At 42.2% G+C, this 17,623-nt stretch overlaps 1 protein-coding gene and 1 long non-coding RNA gene across 4 annotated transcripts; one reads left to right on the top strand and one right to left on the bottom strand.

The window, feature by feature from the left end:
- Positions 1 to 1,761: 1,761 nt before the first annotated feature.
- Positions 1,762 to 7,127, top strand: LOC311128735 (RNA polymerase II-associated protein 3-like). 3 transcript variants are annotated; one of them, XM_084160982.1, is made up of 17 exons: positions 1,762 to 1,823; positions 2,274 to 2,429; positions 2,527 to 2,670; positions 2,834 to 2,953; positions 3,342 to 3,469; positions 3,567 to 3,688; positions 3,832 to 3,902; positions 3,987 to 4,121; positions 4,316 to 4,443; positions 4,523 to 4,644; positions 4,827 to 4,897; positions 5,004 to 5,096; positions 5,204 to 5,439; positions 5,589 to 5,784; positions 6,159 to 6,256; positions 6,344 to 6,444; positions 6,551 to 7,127. In XM_084160982.1, the coding sequence occupies exons 2-17, from the start codon at positions 2,280 to 2,282 to the stop codon at positions 6,634 to 6,636; spliced, it is 2,001 nt and encodes a 666-aa protein (XP_084017108.1). In that variant the 5' UTR covers positions 1,762 to 1,823; positions 2,274 to 2,279; the 3' UTR covers positions 6,637 to 7,127. The 3 variants fall into 3 exon arrangements, with proteins under 3 accessions (XP_084017108.1, XP_084017107.1, XP_084017109.1); XM_084160981.1 differs by having other exon boundaries at positions 1,781 to 1,911; XM_084160983.1 differs by having other exon boundaries at positions 1,789 to 1,911; positions 2,527 to 2,716.
- An 8,566-nt stretch (positions 7,128 to 15,693) lies between these two features.
- Positions 15,694 to 17,085, bottom strand: LOC311129369. Its single transcript, XR_014613268.1, has 3 exons — positions 17,001 to 17,085; positions 16,459 to 16,707; positions 15,694 to 16,123 (listed from the first exon to the last, which is right to left on the bottom strand). It is a non-coding gene; the product is annotated as an uncharacterized lncRNA (long non-coding RNA).
- Positions 17,086 to 17,623: the final 538 nt, after the last annotated feature.

Here is a 17,623-nt window from a genome sequence, read left to right as displayed (position 1 = left end):
CTTTTTCTAATATAATTACAAACAAGGTTTATTGAAAAACATTACTCCATGCATTGGCAAGTGACTGACTGCGTGCACGTTCGGTATAGAAGAAAACGCAAAGGCTGCTGGGACATGCTGTCATGGCCAAACGGTGGATGGTGGCTGGAACAGCGCTCTTGTTTGAAATGGAAAAGCGTCGCGGTAGCTATTGATAAAGAACAACATCAAGACGAAGCAGTTGCTTTACAAGTGTGATGCACTGTTGAGCTCTACATCCCGAGGGGTTCGTGCTGATTGTACGGAGATTGTGGCAGCCGGTTAAATGGCGTCCCTTGAGAAGGCAAGAACAAGATGTATGTCAGGAGAAGTGCAGTATTATCATAAGGAGACATACCTGGAATACGGAGGAGGAATGGAGGGAAAAAGAGAGGCAGAGGAGGTCTGAGAGAGAGGGAGGAAGAGGGTGAGCTTGAGTCGGTTAAAAATGGGGGAGGAAAGGGAGATGTTTGTTAAAGAATGGTAGGAAGTGTAAGCAGAGTGAGCTGAGAAATGGAAGTGAATGAAGGCGAAGTATCGGAGGTGGTAGGTGTGGTGAAGTTCTCGGAGCCTGGGGCTTTCACCGAGGGTCAGGATGAAGATGAGTCTGTGACAGTAGAAGTGAAGTTTTGGGAAAAAGTGGACCCTTGCTTTTTAGCTGATCCATTTGTGGTTTCAGGGTGGGTGAAAACAGATTTGGTGCTGTGGATTCGGTGAGAGTAACCAGAAGTGGTCTTTTGATAATTGTTTGTTTCTGCTGGTCAGAATGGGGGCAAGAAATGTGAATTGTTTTGCTCTCAAGAAAAGGGTGCCATTGAAAGGAGTGATTACTAGTGTAGCAGTAAATGTGAAAGTTGACCAACTGAAGGAGAAGATTCCCGGTGTTTGTGATGATCGTCGTTTGGTGCGACGCAGACAGGGTGGCGGTAGTGGTGAAACAGAACAGTCGATGTCTGTTCTTTTGAGTTTGGATGTTGAGTCTTTGTCCAACAGAGTGATATTAGGATATATAAATTATCCTGTACAAGCATTTGTGCCGAATACATTACATTGTTACAGGTGTCAAGCTTATGGGCATGTGGCAGCAGTGTGTAGGAGGGAGGTTCCTAGGTGTGAGAAGTGTGCAGAAGGGCATGAGTCAAAGGAATGTGTAACATTGGGGAATGTAGTGTTAATTGTAGGGGTGCTCATGGGGCTGGGGATCAGAAATGTCCGGTGCGAGAGAGGCAGGTTGAGGTTTCCAGGGTTAGAGTAGTGCAGAAGGTGACGTATGCTGAGGCAGTGAAGAAAGTAGAGGAAGATGGGTGAGGGATCCTGAGAGGAGTGGTGTGAGTAGTAGATCTGTACCAATACAGAGGGATAAGCCAACAAGTGATATGTTTAAGTAAGATTTGGTTTTTAACATTTATAGCAATGGTTATCAACTGTACTGATGGAATGCAAGTCGCAGAAAATTGAGGTTGTGGTGGCAGCTGCAGGGAGGTATTTGAGTGTGTGAGACTTGACATCAGAAGAGTTAGTGTGTTAAGTGGTGGTGTCCTGTCCTTTGAGGCTGTTGGCCTGAAGTAGGACTAAATATATTTCAATAGAGAAATAGAGTAGGGTGGTGTTTATTTGTTGTTGTTATTTTGTGAGTGTTAGATGGTAGGGTATTTTTTATTTATTTATTTTTCAAGCAAAGTATAAGGGAGTTATACTCCAGTCTAGTAGGTGGCGGTAAATAACATTTATTGGATGCCGAACGCCGTTAAACCCCATCGAAGAAGAAATGCTGTCATGGCGCCGAACACAAACAGAGAACGACAGTATGGTGATAGTTTGTAGCTAATATAAAATGCTAATAAGCCTCGTTTAAACGGATAAGTTATAATCATTTTGGGACGCAAGGGACAGGTACTCAAATATTATAATGTAATCTGCTCTTATTGGCAGGTCGAAGCTCGTTGAAAGCGTTGCGTTAGCTTAGCTTGCTACCAGCTATAAATTGCTGCTTTTGCGAGACAGCCGTGACTAGCTAACTAGCTAAGTTCTCAATTGTAGCTAGCTACTTGGTGTTATAGTAGCTAGTCAACAGTAGCGTACTAGCCACACAGTTTTTGAGTAACGTCAATAAAGAACTGACTGTTAGCTAACTAAGTTAGTGTTTTTATTGAATATCTGTCTCCGTTGACTAGCTAGCTAGCTGACTAACATCTTAAATTAAAGTGATCCTATCTCCTGTTTTGTCAACCTAGTATATTCGATGTATTTGACAGGTAGGCATGTCTGAAAACAAATCCATTGAACTCCAACTGCAAATGCGACAAAATGCAGAGGACCTGCATAACTTCATGAAAGATCTTGACAGCTGGGAAACCGACATAAAGAAGAAGGATGAGCAACTAAGAACTGGGAGCATTGGCGAGTCTCAAGTATGTTACACTTGAAAATGTGTATATTTTATGTTTAGCTATACAGTTGAGATTGTGCTATGTTAGAAACATCCTGACCTATGTATTCCTGCCTTAGAAAATCCTCCCACCAGTGCGAAACAAGGACTTCAAAAAGAAGAAGGAGAAGAAGAAGGCATCAGACAACAATGCAAAGACTGAACCAAAACAAGCACCCAGGATAAAGTCTTATGACTATCAGTCATGGGACAAATTTGATGTGGTAATGGATTAGGTGGATCTTGCCTGTTTCTCGTTTGATTTCAATAGTGAGTTTTAAACTAAGTCTGGTTTTAAACTGAATGGCAGCAGTGCACCCTGTTAAACAGTATGTACTGCTTGCTGTTACACTAAAACATTTTGGGATGTTTTTTGTCTTCTGGTAGGACAAGGTTTTGGAGTCCATGGATAAAGAGGACAGCGCTGCTGAGTCCAATGACTCTGAATCTGAGGATTCTGGGGTTCCTGCTACTGACCAAGACAAAGCTCTTGCTGAGAAGGAGAAAGTACGTCTTCACACTTATAGTATTGCAGTCAGACTCAGAAACAGCAAACCTAACACAGACATACAGAAATATGAATTATCGCGTAAATGTTGTCATTTAAAATATTACTCATTATTATGATGACACAATGACCACCATTGAAGGTGAATTCAAGGAACATACTTGCAAACTGGGCATTTGTTTGTAGTATGCTGTGATTTAGATGTCTGTAGGACTAGAAAGTTGCCTCTGAAATCCTAGACAATTACCCATACAATATACCATTATCGTGTCCTTGTCAATAATACTCAGTCAGTAGTCACCTGTACTCCGTAGATGTTACTACTTTACTGTATGTATGGATTGCAAAGTCTTATATTTGCTGTACTGAATTTCAGTTGTTTTTCAGGGTAATCAGCTGTTTAAAGAAGGGAAGTATGATGATGCCATTGAGTGTTACACCAGAGGCATGGGCGCAGACCCTTATAACCCCATTCTGCCTACAAACCGAGCTACCTGCTTTTTCAGACTCAAAAAGTAAGCAACAATCAGTCCATTTCTTGAATATTCATGATATGTCATATTTTAAATGACAACATTAATGTGAGAATTCATATTTCTGTATGTCTGTCAGGTTTGCTGTTGCCGAGTCTGACTGCAACTTGTCCATCGCTCTGGACAGTAACTACTTCAAAGCATTTGCACGAAGAGGAGCGGCTCGATTCGCCCTGCAAAATTATGAATCTGCCCTAGAAGGTGAGGAGTAATGGTAACACAACAAAACATGTTTTCAAATGGGTAGAATGCCGGCAGAGGATGTATAGTTTTTATATGGCGTATTATCTTATAATAATAGGTCACTTAAAAACAATTTCTGCTTTCTTCCTCTACATAACTAGATTATGTAATGGTTCTCAAGCTAGATCCTGGGAACCTGGAGGCACAGAATGAAGTGATGAAATGTAAAGAGGTGAGACATTATCTGGTGCTGGATCTATTACTGTACCTCTGTATCCCCCTCCCTGATCCCCTCTAACCTCTCCTCTATCTGTAGGTCATTGCTAAACTGGGTGGGAAGGCAGAAAGCCCAGAGGCTGCAGTGGTGGCGCCACCTGTTGTGGACGTCAAGCAACAGCAGCTCATGGAGGAACAGCATAGAAGACAAGAGGCGGTGGTGCAGAAAGACAGGGTAGAGCCACCTGCTACACTTATCTTTTGATGTTAGTGTAGGCCCACTACATATTGGGTACCAGTTACCCAGCGACTCTGAGACACTGCAGCTCTGAAGACATACCACAGTTGTACTACAGCATGTTATTTGCCTGTTTTTAAGTGCATTGTTTTCTAAATGGTTACCACCGCACTAAACCTTGACTCTTTCAGGGGAACGCATACTTCAAAGAGGGGAAGTATGAGACAGCAGTAGAGTACTACACCAAGGGCATGGAAGCGGACAGCACCAACGTCCTCCTGCCTGCCAACCGGGCCATGGCTTACTTAAAGCTGCAGAGGTACGCAGGATAAGTGAGTATTGGATAAGTGTAAATTCTGTCAAAACTGTGCATTGATTAAGCTTGATTCTCTCCTCAGATATGTAGAGGCTGAGGAGGACTGCAGTAAAGCCATAGCCCTGGATGGCACCTACTCAAAGGCCTTTGCCCGCAGAGGGACAGCCAGGGCTGCTCTGGGACTGCTCAAACAAGCTAAAGAAGGTACAGTAGACAGGCATCCAAGATAGGCTATATCTTATTAGTAGATCACATGACATTAGCAACCATTTTGTATAGGCTAGGCAGGTTTCTATGTAACTACCTTGAGCAGGTTAGTCTTTTAGTGTGAATGGTAGCAGTAGTCATGGAACTGTTTGTCATGGTTATTTATTTATTTATTGTAGATTTTGAAGAGGTCCTGAAGCAGGAACCGGGAAACAAGCAGGCATTTCATGAGATGAAGAAGATCGCCATTGTACGTATGTGGTTCCATGCTCACTAAGGCTTTTAGTGTTAATGTTCTTACACCTGTTGTCTTTGTTGACAAATCATTGACATAGCATCTCTCTGCTCCTGTGTAGGACATGGGCACCAGTGGTCTGCTGGCAACAGAGGAGCACGCACAGCGGAGAACAGTACAGCCAATTAACAAACCACCTCACCTGCAGTCAACCGTGAGTCACTCAGATAAAACAGGAAAAATATTCTCGCTAGGCTGTTTCTGAACTTGGCTTGAGAGATTCACACAACAATGTTCCTATTGGATTTCCTTGTATCTCAGAAGCCGTTGAGGAGAGTGGACATTGAGGAGGTTGGTGGAAAGATCCTGGTCCAGGAGGAGCCCTCGGCTGTGTTGACCTCAACCACAGCCCCCCGTGTTAGGCCCCAGAAGACCACCTCCATCGCAGACACTGTGAGAGAGGGTCAGGGTGAGGCCTCACCTCCCTCTACCTCCCCCAGCGCTAAGATCCTGAAGATTGAAGAGATATCAAACGTCTCCTCACATTCCCCTGTCAAGTAAGAGATACTGTTTTATTGCTTAATCCCAAACCGATTGGCTCGAGGATTTTGTTGATACATGTTTTTAGTTAGTTTATAATACAACTTTTGTCAACAGTTAGGCTTTTGTCAATAGCACCACTGATGAGGTTGTTTCCTTATTTCAGAGGGCTTGAGGGGGATACTGTGAGAGCACGGACACAGAAGCACAGGGAGGCAACCGTCAGTGAACCAACAGAACCGCCTGCTACACCCTCCTCCTCGACAGAGGTCGTACCTCCTGCCCCCGCCAACAGCTTCCAGCTAGAGGCAGACCTCAGGAAGATTGGAAATGGCCCTGAAGTCATCTACAAGTATTTGAAGGTGGGTGTGGAATTAAAACGTGACGAAAAACACATTACACATTACACTCACAAATGATATATTATGTGCAAATAGTTAAAGTACAAAAGGGAAAATAAACATTAAATATGGATTGTATTACTGTCCTTTTTTTATTTAACCTTTTATTTATAGCCTATACAAAATGGTTGCTAATGACATGTGACTTACTAATAAGATATAGCCTATCTTCTTGTGATCATCTTTTCTTCAGAGAGACCTGGTCTCTTGTTTGGGATTGTATTTGTACAAAAGCAAATCACCATACAACTAGATTAGTCTTTTCTACTGAGAAAAACATGTAGATGCCACCAAGGACTGATGTTTATTTGTTGTGTGTCTGTGTTCTGTTTTAGCAAATCGAACCTCAGGCGTACGCCAAGATCTTCCAGAGCTCTCTTGAACCAGACATGCTCAATCAGATTCTAAGGACGTTACAAAGCTTCTACATCAAGTAAGTACTGTACAAATACTGTGCTATTATGAATGTTATGGTTCATACAAGAAATGTGACTGAGTTATCACATTGTCCTTCTATGAGGAACGAAGAGCCACCTGTCATACTGGAGATCCTCAGGAGTCTGGCCGGTGTGAGGCGATTCGACATGGCTGTCATGTTCATGTCCAGCCCTGAGAAGAAAGGTACCGATTGGTTGTTGATCTGGCACAGTTTCGGATACATTATTTAACCCAAATGCAAAATTATTATACGGCATGGGTAACTGCTAACTTTTGTTTGTTTTTCTAGTTCTACAAGAACTGTTTGACTTTCTTCTTCAAGCTGGACTTGAGGACACTTCAGTTGGAGCCCTGCGAAAGAAGTATGGAGTGTGACGTGAGTGCAGAACCCTACAAATTGACATCACGGAGAGCAAAATAGCTTTTTCCCTAAGCAAGCAGTCGATTTTAAGTAGTGTTTTTCAATGCTCTTACATGTTACTAATCCAAACAGTGCTGTATGTACGCAACAATGAATCAGTTAATTTTGGCTGCCATATTGGAAGGTCTGTAACATTTGACGTTATACTATAGTTTTTTTTCTATGGCTCAAAGCATGTATAAGTTTCATCCTTGTATGAGAAAACAGTACTTACTATGCATGGCCAAAAACAGAATGTTCTATCTGACTGCGGCCCAACACACCCATATGGATAATAGTTCAAATATGCATCTGCCAGTCTCAGAAAGCCAGGAGAACTGAAATATGAATAAAGGCACCTTTTTAGTTATTTTCAATTCTTCTGTCCAAGACTGTACATCTCATGTTCAATACATAAATTGCAGAGAATGAGTGTGAATACCTAAATAAATTGGCTTAATCTTTATTGATGATTACTGAAAGTGCAGATACGGAGAAGATCATTTTCAGCAAATAGCATTTTTACATGTTGACACCAAAACCAATATTTTACAGAGATATACACATGGACTAAGAGGTTGGCAAGAAAATACACAATGTGTGGAAAACAAACCAATTACTGAAAGTCTGTCAAACTGCATTAAAGCACACATTTTCCAGACAGCGGTACAGGAAAAAGTATTTAGTCAGCCACCAATTGTGCAAGTTCTCCCACTTAAAAAGATGAGAGAGGCCTGTAATTTTCATCATAGGTACATGTCAACTATGACAGACAAAATGAGAAAAAAAATCCAGAAAATCACATTGTAGGATTTTTAATGAATTTATTTGCAAATTTATGGTGGAAAATAAGTATTTGGTCAATAACAAAAGTTTCTCAATACTTTGTTATATACCCTTTGTTGGCAATGACACAGGTCAAACGTTTTCTGTAAGTCTTCACAAGGTTTTCACACACTGTTGCTGGTATTTTGGCCCATTCCTCCATGCAGATCTCCTCTAGAGCAGTGATGTTTTGGGGCTGTCGCTGGGCAACACAGACTTTCAACTCCCTCCAAAGATTTTCTATGGGGTTGAGATCTGGAGACTGGTTAGGCCACTCCAGGACCTTGAAATGCTTCTTACGAAGCCACTCCTTCGTTGCCCGGGCGGTGTGTTTGGGATCATTGTCATGCTGAAAGACCCAGCCACGTTTCATCTTCAATGCCCTTGCTGATGGAAGGAGGTTTTCACTCAAAATCTCACGATACATGGTCCCATTCATTCTTTCCTTTACACGGATCAGTCGTCCTGGTCCCTTTGCAGAAAAACAGCCCCAAAGCATGATGTTTCCACCCCCATGCTTCACAGTAGGTATGGTGTTCTTTGGATGCAACTCAACTCGTCGTGTTTGGAGGAAAAAGAATGCTGAGTTTTTACCAAAACAGCATTTGGTTTCATCTGACCATATGACATTCTCCCAATCCTCATCTGGATCATCCAAATGCACTCTAGCAAACTTCAGACGGGCCTGGACATGTACTGGCTTAAGCAGGGGGACACGTCTGGCACTGCAGGATTTGAGTCCCTGGTGGCGTAGTGTGTTACTGATGGTAGGCTTTGTTACTTTGGTCCCAGCTCTCTGCAGGTCATTCACTAGGTCCCCCCCGTGTGGTTCTGGGATTTTTGCTCACCGTTCTTGTGATCATTTTGACCCCACGGGGTGAGATCTTGCATGGAGCCCCAGATCGAGGGAGATTATCAGTGGTCTTGTATGTCTTCCATTTCCTAATAATTGCTCCCACAGTTGATTTCTTCAAACCAAGCTGCTTATCTATTGCAGATTCAGTCTTCCCGCCCTGGTGCAGGTCTACAATTTTGTTTCTGGTGTCCTTTGACAGCACTTTGCTCTTGGCCATAGTGGAGTTTGGAGTGTGACTGTTTGAGGTTGTGGACAGGTGTCTTTTATACTGATAACAAGTTCAAACAGGTGCCATTAATACAGGTAACGAGTGGAGGACAGAGAAGCCTCTTAAAGGAGAAGTTACAGGTCTGTGAGAGCCAGAAATCTTGCTTGTTTGTAGGTGACCAAATACTTATTTTCCACCATAATTTGCAAATAAATTCATTAAAAATCCTACAATGTGACTTTCTGGATTTCTTTTTCTCAATTTGTCTGTCATAGTTGACGTGTACCTATGATGAAAATTACAGGCCTCATCTTTTTAAGTGGGAGAACTTGCACAATTGGTGGCTGACTAAATACTTTCCCCCCCCCACTGTATATATATATACACATCACACACACACAGTACCAGTCAAACGTTTGGACTCATTCAAGGGTTTTTCTTTATTTTTACTATTTTTTACATTGTAGAATAATAGTGAAGATCTCAAAACTATGAAATAACACATGGAATCATGTTGTAACCAAAAAAGTGTTAAAATATATTTGAGATTCTTCAAATAGCCACCCTTTGCCTTGATTACAGCTTTGCACACTTGGCATTCTCTCAACCAGCTTCATGAGGTAGTCACCTGGAATCCATTTCAATTAACAGGTGTGCCTTCTTAAAAGTTAATTTGTGGAACTTATTTCCTTAATGCGTTTGAGCCAATCACTTGTGTTGTGACAAGGTACGGGGGGTATACAGATGATACCGCTATTTGGTAAAATACCAAGTGCATATTATGGCAAGAACAGCTAAAATAAGCAAAGAGAAACGACAGTCCATCATTACTTTAAGACATGAAGGTCAGTCAATATGGAATATTTCAAGAACATTTTAAAGTTTCTTCAAGTGCAGTTGCAAAAACCATGAAGCGCTATGATGAAACTGGCTCTCATTAGGGCCGCCACAGGAATGGAATTCCCAGAGTTACCTCTGCTGCAGAGGATAAGTTCATTAGAGTTACCAGCCTCAAATTGCAGCCCAAATAAATGCTTCACAGAGTTGAAGTCACAGACACATCTCAACATCAACTGTTCAGAGGGGACTGTGTGAATCTGGCCTTCATGGTCGAATTGCTGCAAAGAAACCACTACTAAAGGACACCAATAATAAGAAGAGCTGCTTGGGCCAAGAAACATGAGCAATGGACATTAGACAGGTGGAAATTTGTCCTTTGGTCTGGAGTCCAAATTTGAGATTTTGTTCCAACCGCCATGTCTTTGTGAGACGCGGTGTGGGTGAACGGATGATCTCTGCATGTGTAGTTCCCACCGTAAAGCATGGATGGTGTTGGGGTGCTTTGATGGTGTTGATGGTGTTGGGGTGTTGGGGTGCTTTGCTGGTGACACTGTCTGTAATTTATTTAGAATTCAAGGCACACTTAACCAGCATGGCTACCACAGCATTCTGCAGCGACACGCCATCCCATCTGGTTTGCGCTTAGTGGGACTATCATTTGTTTTTCAACAGTACAATGACCCAACACACCTCCAGGCTGTGTAAGGGCTATTTTACCAAGAAGGAGAGTGATGGAGTGCTGCATCAGATGACCTGGCCTCCACAATCACCCGACCTCAACCCAATTGAGATGGTTTGGGATGAGTCGGACGGCAGAGTGAAGGAAAAGCAGCCAACAAGTGCTCAGCATATGTGGGAACTCCTTCAAGACTGTTGGAAAAGCATTCCAGGTGAAGCTGGTTGAGAGAATGCCAAGAGTGTGCAAAGCTGTCATCAAGGCAAAGGGTGGCTATTTGCAGAATCTCATTATAAAATAGATTTGGATTTGTTTAACACTTTTTTTGGTTACTACATGATTCCATATGTTATTTCATAGTTTTGATGTCTTTACTATTATTCTACAATTTATTTTTATTATTTAATTTTTTGTCATTTAGCAGACGCTCTTATCCAGAGCGACTTACAGGAGCAATTAGGGTTAAGTGCCTTGCTCAAGGGCACATCGACAGATTTTTCACGTAGTCGGCTCGGGGATAAGAACCAGTGACCTTTCCGTTACTGGCACAACGCTCTTAACCACTAAGCTACCTGCCGCCCCAATGTAGAAAATAGTAAAAAAAGAAAAACCCTTGAATGAGTAGGTGTGTCCAAACTTTTGACTAGTACTGTGTGTGTGTGCAGGTAGCCTAGCGGTTAAGAGCATTGGGCCAGTAACCGGAAGGTCGCTGGTTCGAATCCCCGAGCCGACTTGGTGAAAAATCTGTTGATGTGCCCTTTGGTCAAGGCTCTTAACCCTAATTGCTCCAGTAAATTGCTTTGGATAAGAGAGTCTGCTAAATGACTCAAATGTAAATATAACTGGATCTTTTTTATGATCTTTCTTGAAAAACTGGTATATGGTTAGCAAAAATGGCTGTTTAAATGTAATTTATTTCTGCATACTCACAATTTACATTCAGTTTGTACCCGACCCCTTTGATGGGCGCTCCCCCCTGAGAAACTATGCATTGGTACAGCCCATCATCAGACTGGAGCAGAGGACTGAAAGACAGAGTGATGTTGTTGGGAGAGAGACTGACCCTGCCGGACACAGCTACAGGGAGGCCATTTTTTAACCACAAAATGGAGGCTGGATTCTGAGAGCCCACACACTGCAGTGAGAAGGGCTGGTGTGCCAAGGGCTTGTCCTGGGACACCGGCTGTACAGAGATAGGTTCTGGAAGACAGGGGAGTGGAAAAGAGGTGAAGAGGACAGAAAGAACAAGCAACATTTTATTTTCAGAGAGATACAAAGTTAAATACTTTGAGTTGACTTTTACAAAATGGTGGGCTTTCACCTTCAAACATCTGATTCTAAATATTTACTTGTGTGAAATTATTTGTCACAAACTCTGACTTACCAATGACGGTCAGGATCTTGGTGCTAACAGCAGTGACCCCTGAGGCAACATTCTTGGCCTCACACGTCAGTGCCTCATTGTGCCTGTACTCATCAACAGTAACTACCAGTTTACTGGCAACCATGGGCTTATCGCCCTTATGGAAGACGGGCAACTGGATATTGTCGCCATTGAAGATCTTTCCATTGAATGTCCAGATAAAGTTACAGGAGGGGGTGCAGTCAACAAAGCACACAAAGTTGTAAGTGTCTCCTACTCTCACTGAGCTGTCACCCATGATCAAAATGGCCCCCGGTCCGCCTGGGATGAGGTGGAAGTAAACACATGACTATGTTTAATTGATTGTAAACTCTTAGAACCTTCTAGAATATATGACTAACATAATATAGTACAAATAATACTATATGCCACTTAGCAGATGCTTTTATCCAAAGCGACTTCAATGGACCACTCAAGTTTTAAAAAATTACAAATTCCACTCACGGGCCACATAAGGTGTAACAGGTTGAGATGTAGAGGAGTGAGACGGTGTCCTGAGCCTCGCAGATCAGTTCCTCTGCAAACTCCCAGGAGGCAGGTGTGACTTAGATGGTTTGGCCGTATTTGGTGGTCACTGTGCTTTGTCCTTCAGAACTAATCGTCCAGGTGTAAGAGCAGGACGGGTAGCAATCAGCAGAACAGGAAAAGTTGGACGTCACTCCACTGGACAGTGCATCAGGACCTGTGATTTTTATATTGGACGGTCCAGCTAGAAAATATATAATTGTCATGGGTTGAATTAGGTTGGAACAGAGCTCCATAAACTCTGGATGTGCAGTACAGAGGCACAAAAGCATTACATCTTTTGGCATAGTATGATTTCTAAATATTAATTTAGATTGATAAAAATTTATTTAAACTGATTATAAGTAGCCTAAATGTCACGTTGTCTGTTTTGCTGACTGTCACTGACTTCCCGGTGGTGGGGTTTATCGCCAAACAGATCAGGACCTGTGGAGGAACCTGCTCCTTCAGCTGGAGGTTGAGCTCTGGGCCCTGGGTGGTGAGCCCTCCTCTGGTCCAGGTGAAGTTGCAGGCTTGGAAGCAATTGGCTGAGCACTGGAAGCCATAGGGAACCTCCACCGTCACTGTGTTCACCCCACTGATCTCCACAGAGGACGGCCCATCTGACAGAATGGAAAACAAGCCACTGAGTCATACACATAATGTGAAAAAATGAGGATGAAGTGGATTTTTTAAATATTTTTTCTTGTTCACTATAATGTTAGCATAAGGATAAACAATGGGTGATTAATGCATTTCGTTATTTGGCATACATTTATACCTCAGAAAAGTGGCTGACAATCTTATCAGGAACCAATTCAAAAACAAAATGATTATGTTACTAGTGTTTGGACCTTTATGTGGGTTATCAGCTTCACGTCATTGTGTTCTGGTTAGGGTGTGTGTGCTAGTTTCTTGTGTTCGCAGGCGTTTACTGCGGCTGAGCCTTTTGATACTGCCAAGTGACATGTCTCTGAGCTAGGGAGCATTCACATGGTTTGCTTCTTGTCCATTCAGACGGGTGAAGGTTACAGACATGTTTTAATCTGTTTATCCTATTATGTAGAATAGCTCTTATTTAGATAGAGGTTGTTGGTATAATAATAATATTAAAGGATACTTATTATTTTTCCATTTAAAATGCATTGATTCACTTTGACCTAGATCATCACCAATGTAAGTATAATTCAAGATGATAAGAGGGTTATAAATTACATGAAAAAACTTGAAAAGATAGAAAGGGTGTGTGTAGGTGATACCATTGCCTCTCTGGAACATTGATTGTTCTTATGTACCATAAAAGAAACTCCTGATTTATAATCAGTGATAATCAAAAACGGACTAATCGCACTCCATGATCAAGTGTGTTTTAATATTTACTCATGTTGATTACATTCAAGATCAAAATGTAGATGCAGAGTAGATGTACAGTGGGGGAAAAAAGTATTTAGTCAGCCACCAATTGTGCAAGTTCTCCCACTTAAAAAGATGAGAGAGGCCTGTAATTTTCATCATAGGTACACGTCAACTATGACAGACAAAATGAGAATCACATTGTAGGATTTTTAATGAATTTATTTGCAAATTATGGTGGAAAATAAGTATTTGGTCAATTACAAAAGTTTCTCAATACTTTGTTATATACCCTTTGTTGGCAATGACACAGGTCAAACGTTTTCTGTAAGTCTTCACAAGGTTTTCACACACTGTTGCTGGTATTTTGGCCCATTCCTCCATGCAGATCTCCTCTAGAGCAGTGATGTTTTGGGGCTGTCGCTGGGCAACACAGACTTTCAACTCCCTCCAAAGATTTTCTATGGGGTTGAGATCTGGAGACTGGCTAGGCCACTCCAGGACCTTGAAATGCTTCTTACGAAGCCACTCCTTCGTTGCCCGGGCGGTGTGTTTGGGATCATTGTCATGCTGAAAGACCCAGCCACGTTTCATCTTCAATGCCCTTGCTGATGGAAGGAGGTTTTCACTCAAAATCTCACGATACATGGTCCCATTCATTCTTTCCTTTACACGGATCAGTCGTCCTGGTCCCTTTGCAGAAAAACAGCCCCAAAGCATGATGTTTCCACCCCCATGCTTCACAGAAGGTATGGTGTTCTTTGGATGCAACTCAGCATTCTTTGTCCTCCAAACACGACGAGTTGAGTTTTTACCAAAAAGTTATATTTTGGTTTCATCTGACCATATGACATTCTCCCAATCCTCTTCTGGATCATCCAAATGCACTCTAGCAAACTTCAGACGGGCCTGGACATGTACTGGCTTAAGCAGGGGGACACGTCTGGCACTGCAGGATTTGAGTCCCTGGCGGCGTAGTGTGTTACTGATGGTAGGCTTTGTTACTTTGGTCCCATCTCTCTGCAGGTCATTCACTAGGTCCCCCCGTGTGGTTCTGGGATTTTTGCTCACCGTTCTTGTGATCATTTTGACCCCACTGGGTGAGATCTTGCATGGAGCCCCAGATCGAGGGAGATTATCAGTGGTCTTGTATGTCTTCCATTTCCTAATAATTGCTCCCACAGTTGATTTCTTCAAACCAAGCTGCTTACCTATTGCAGATTCAGTCTTCCCGCCCTGGTGCAGGTCTACAATTTTGTTTCTGGTGTCCTTTGACAGCTCTTTGGTCTTGGCCATAGTGGAGTTTGGAGTGTGACTGTTTGAGGTTGTGGACAGGTGTCTTTTATACTGATAACAAGTTCAAGCAGGTGCCATTAATACAGGTAACGAGTGGAGGACAGAGGAGCCTCTTAAAGAAGTTGTTACAGGTCTGTGAGAGCCAGAAATCTTGCTTGTTTGTAGGTGACCAAATACTTATTTTCCACCATAATTTGCAAATCAAATTCATAAAAAATCCTACAATGTGATTTTCTGGATTTTTTTTCTCAATTTGTCTGTCATAGTTGACGTGTACCTATGATGAAAATTACAGGCCTCTCTCATCTTTTTAAGTGGGAGAATTTGCACAATTGGTGGCTGACTAAATACTTTTTTCCCCCACTGTAGATGCCCCTCATCTGTTGTGAAGTTAATGCTACACGTCAGACAGACAATACAGTGGGGAAAAAAAGTATTAAGCAGGGGGACACGTCTGGCACTGCAGGATTTGAGTGCCTGGCGGCGTAGTCTGTTACTGATGGTAGGCTTTGTTACTTTGGTCCCAGCTCTCTGCAGGTCATTCACTAGGTCCCCCCGGATTTTTTTTCTCAATTTGTCTGTCATAGTTGACGTGTACCTATGATGAAAATTACAGGCCTCTCTCATCTTTTTAAGTGGGAGAACTTGCACAATTGGTGGCTGACTAAATACTTTTTTTCCCCACTGTATGTGAACATAGCACTTCAACCACCAATAGGGAACTATTTCACATATTTAATTTACTATGATGGTAATGAATTTAGATAATTGTTTCAGAATTTATTGGAGAGAAAACACTAAGAATATCATGTATTTTATTGCAGTTATGCGATTTGTAGACAAATGTTGGGACTGTAAATTACTTGCGCAAACAAGATCTATATTACACTGATTTAATCCAAAGGCACAGACTGAAGTAATGTATTTTAAATGGCGTGTTGAGCTGGACCTGCCCTGCCTTGAGCCTGTCCACCTCAACACGCCATTTAAAATACATTACTTCAAAGTCTGTGCCTTCCATGAAGATGGCATGCTTGCAGGTTTCAATTCCATCTCAAGTCTGGAAAAAAGTTACACATTGCAAAAAAGACATGTTACTAAATTAATGTAAATGTATCTTTATTAAATATTTAATCCAAATAGGCTATACACGTGATGATGCTTGCACACTCACGTAGTGCTTTGATATTGAAAGATTCAGCCAAGCCTTTCCACTTAATTTATCATCAGCAAATATGGTTAACGTCCTGATATGGGAGGTACTGTTTGTTCTTTACCAATAAACCACATGTTCCATCACTGTAATAATGATGGATGTTTTCAAATTATTCAGATGTGTGTGTGGAAAACCGCTCACTTCCTTGTACCAAACTGCCCTCTCCTGGATTATGGTGATATGATGGTGTAGAGTGAGAGTGTGAAGGCAAACAGAAGCAGGTCTAAAGTCTGTTCAGCCTGTGTGGCCATGGATTTGCCATCATCTGTAACACACAAAAAAAAACATTACAAAAGGAACACCAAAAAGCCACTTGAAGCTTTGTGCGGGGCCCCTGGGGTCATCAGGGCAGGGCCTGTGATCGATACGTTGGTTGGTCCAGCTAAAAGGAGGAACACATACACATTTAGATAATAGTCTAGATCCTACAACCAATGTGAAAAACATGAGCAACATAATTTAATCTAACACTAATCCAGACATCTTGTCCGTAAATTACAAGGCATTGAATTATCACTCCATTCCTAATATCATAAAGACCATGCACCTCTAATTTCAGGTGAAGTGTCATATTATTATAATTTTTAAACACCCACGCACCTAAAACCTGCAGTATCTTTGTTACTGTAGAGGACCTCCCAGAGTCATCATTCCTTGCAGTGCATGTGAGGTTTAGGGACTCCTCCCATTGGCGAGCTGTGAAGAACAGCTCGTTGCCTTGCTCAATCTGCCTGTTGATACTCATGTTGTAGCTACAGGAGGGAGAGCACTGGGCAGCACATTCAAAACCGTATAGCACGCCGACAGTCACAAAGTCAGCTCCCACAATGTTTAGTTCCAAGGGACCATCTGAAAAATACAGTACACAATCAGGCAATGCAGGCCTGATTACAAAAGGAACACCAAAAAGCCAACTGACATTTACTCCTGAGGTGCTGAGCTGCTGCACCCTCTACAACCACTGTGATTATTATTTGACCCTGCTGGTGATCTATGAATGTTTGAACATCTTACATTTACATTTACATTTTAGTCATTTAGCAGACGCTCTTATCCAGAGCGACTTACAGTTAAGTGAGTGCATACATTTTCATACTGGTATCTTGAAGAACAATCTGGCTCTAAATCTCCCAATAACCTACATATCACAGGTATTGTCCTTGTTGCCATGTCATAGAGCCCAGACACACTGTTGATGGCCTTGCAGTTCAGGGTAACAGAGGTGGCCAACTCTTCGGGAGTTACGGTAATCTCGTTCCCCTGTCCTCCGAGCCATCGGCCCTTTATCCCCCAGGTGTAGTTACAGGAGGGACGGCAGTCGGCGTAACACTTGAAGCTTTGTGGGGCCCCTGGTATCATCAGGGCAGGGCCTGTGATCGATACGTTGGTTGGTCCAGCTAAAAGGAGGAACACATACACATTTAGACAATAGTCTAGATCCTACAACCAATGTGAAAAACATGAGCAAAATAATTTAATCTAACACTAATCCAGTAATCCAGACATCTTGTCCGTAAATTACAAGGCATTGAATTATCACTCCATTCCTAATATCATAAAGACCATGCACCTCTAATTTCAGGTGAAGTGTCATATTATTATAATTTTTAAACACCCACACACCTAAAACCTGCAGTATCTTTGTTACTGTAGAGGACCTCCCAGAGTCATTATTCCTTGCAGTGCATGTGAGGTTTAGGGACTCCTCCCATTGGCGAGCTGTGAAGAACAGCTCGTTGCCTTGCTCAATCTGCCCGTCGATACT

The sequence above is a fragment of the Coregonus lavaretus genome (assembly GCF_964263955.1).
Source record: "Coregonus lavaretus genome assembly, chromosome: 5".
Taxonomy (NCBI): Eukaryota; Metazoa; Chordata; class Actinopteri; order Salmoniformes; family Salmonidae; genus Coregonus; species Coregonus lavaretus.
The sequence above is the reverse complement of the archived record's forward strand: the minus strand, read 5'-3'. Positions and strand labels throughout refer to the sequence as shown.

Excerpts from the sequence above, each read along its gene's own strand:
- LOC311128735 (XM_084160982.1), top strand. The coding sequence starts at position 2,280 with ATGTCTGAAAACAAATCCATTGAACTCCAACTGCAAATGCGACAAAAT. Across the intron at positions 2,671-2,833 it reads CATGGGACAAATTTGATGTG|GACAAGGTTTTGGAGTCCAT; the intron begins GTAATGGATTAG and ends GTCTTCTGGTAG. Across the intron at positions 3,470-3,566 it reads TGCTTTTTCAGACTCAAAAA|GTTTGCTGTTGCCGAGTCTG; the intron begins GTAAGCAACAAT and ends TATGTCTGTCAG.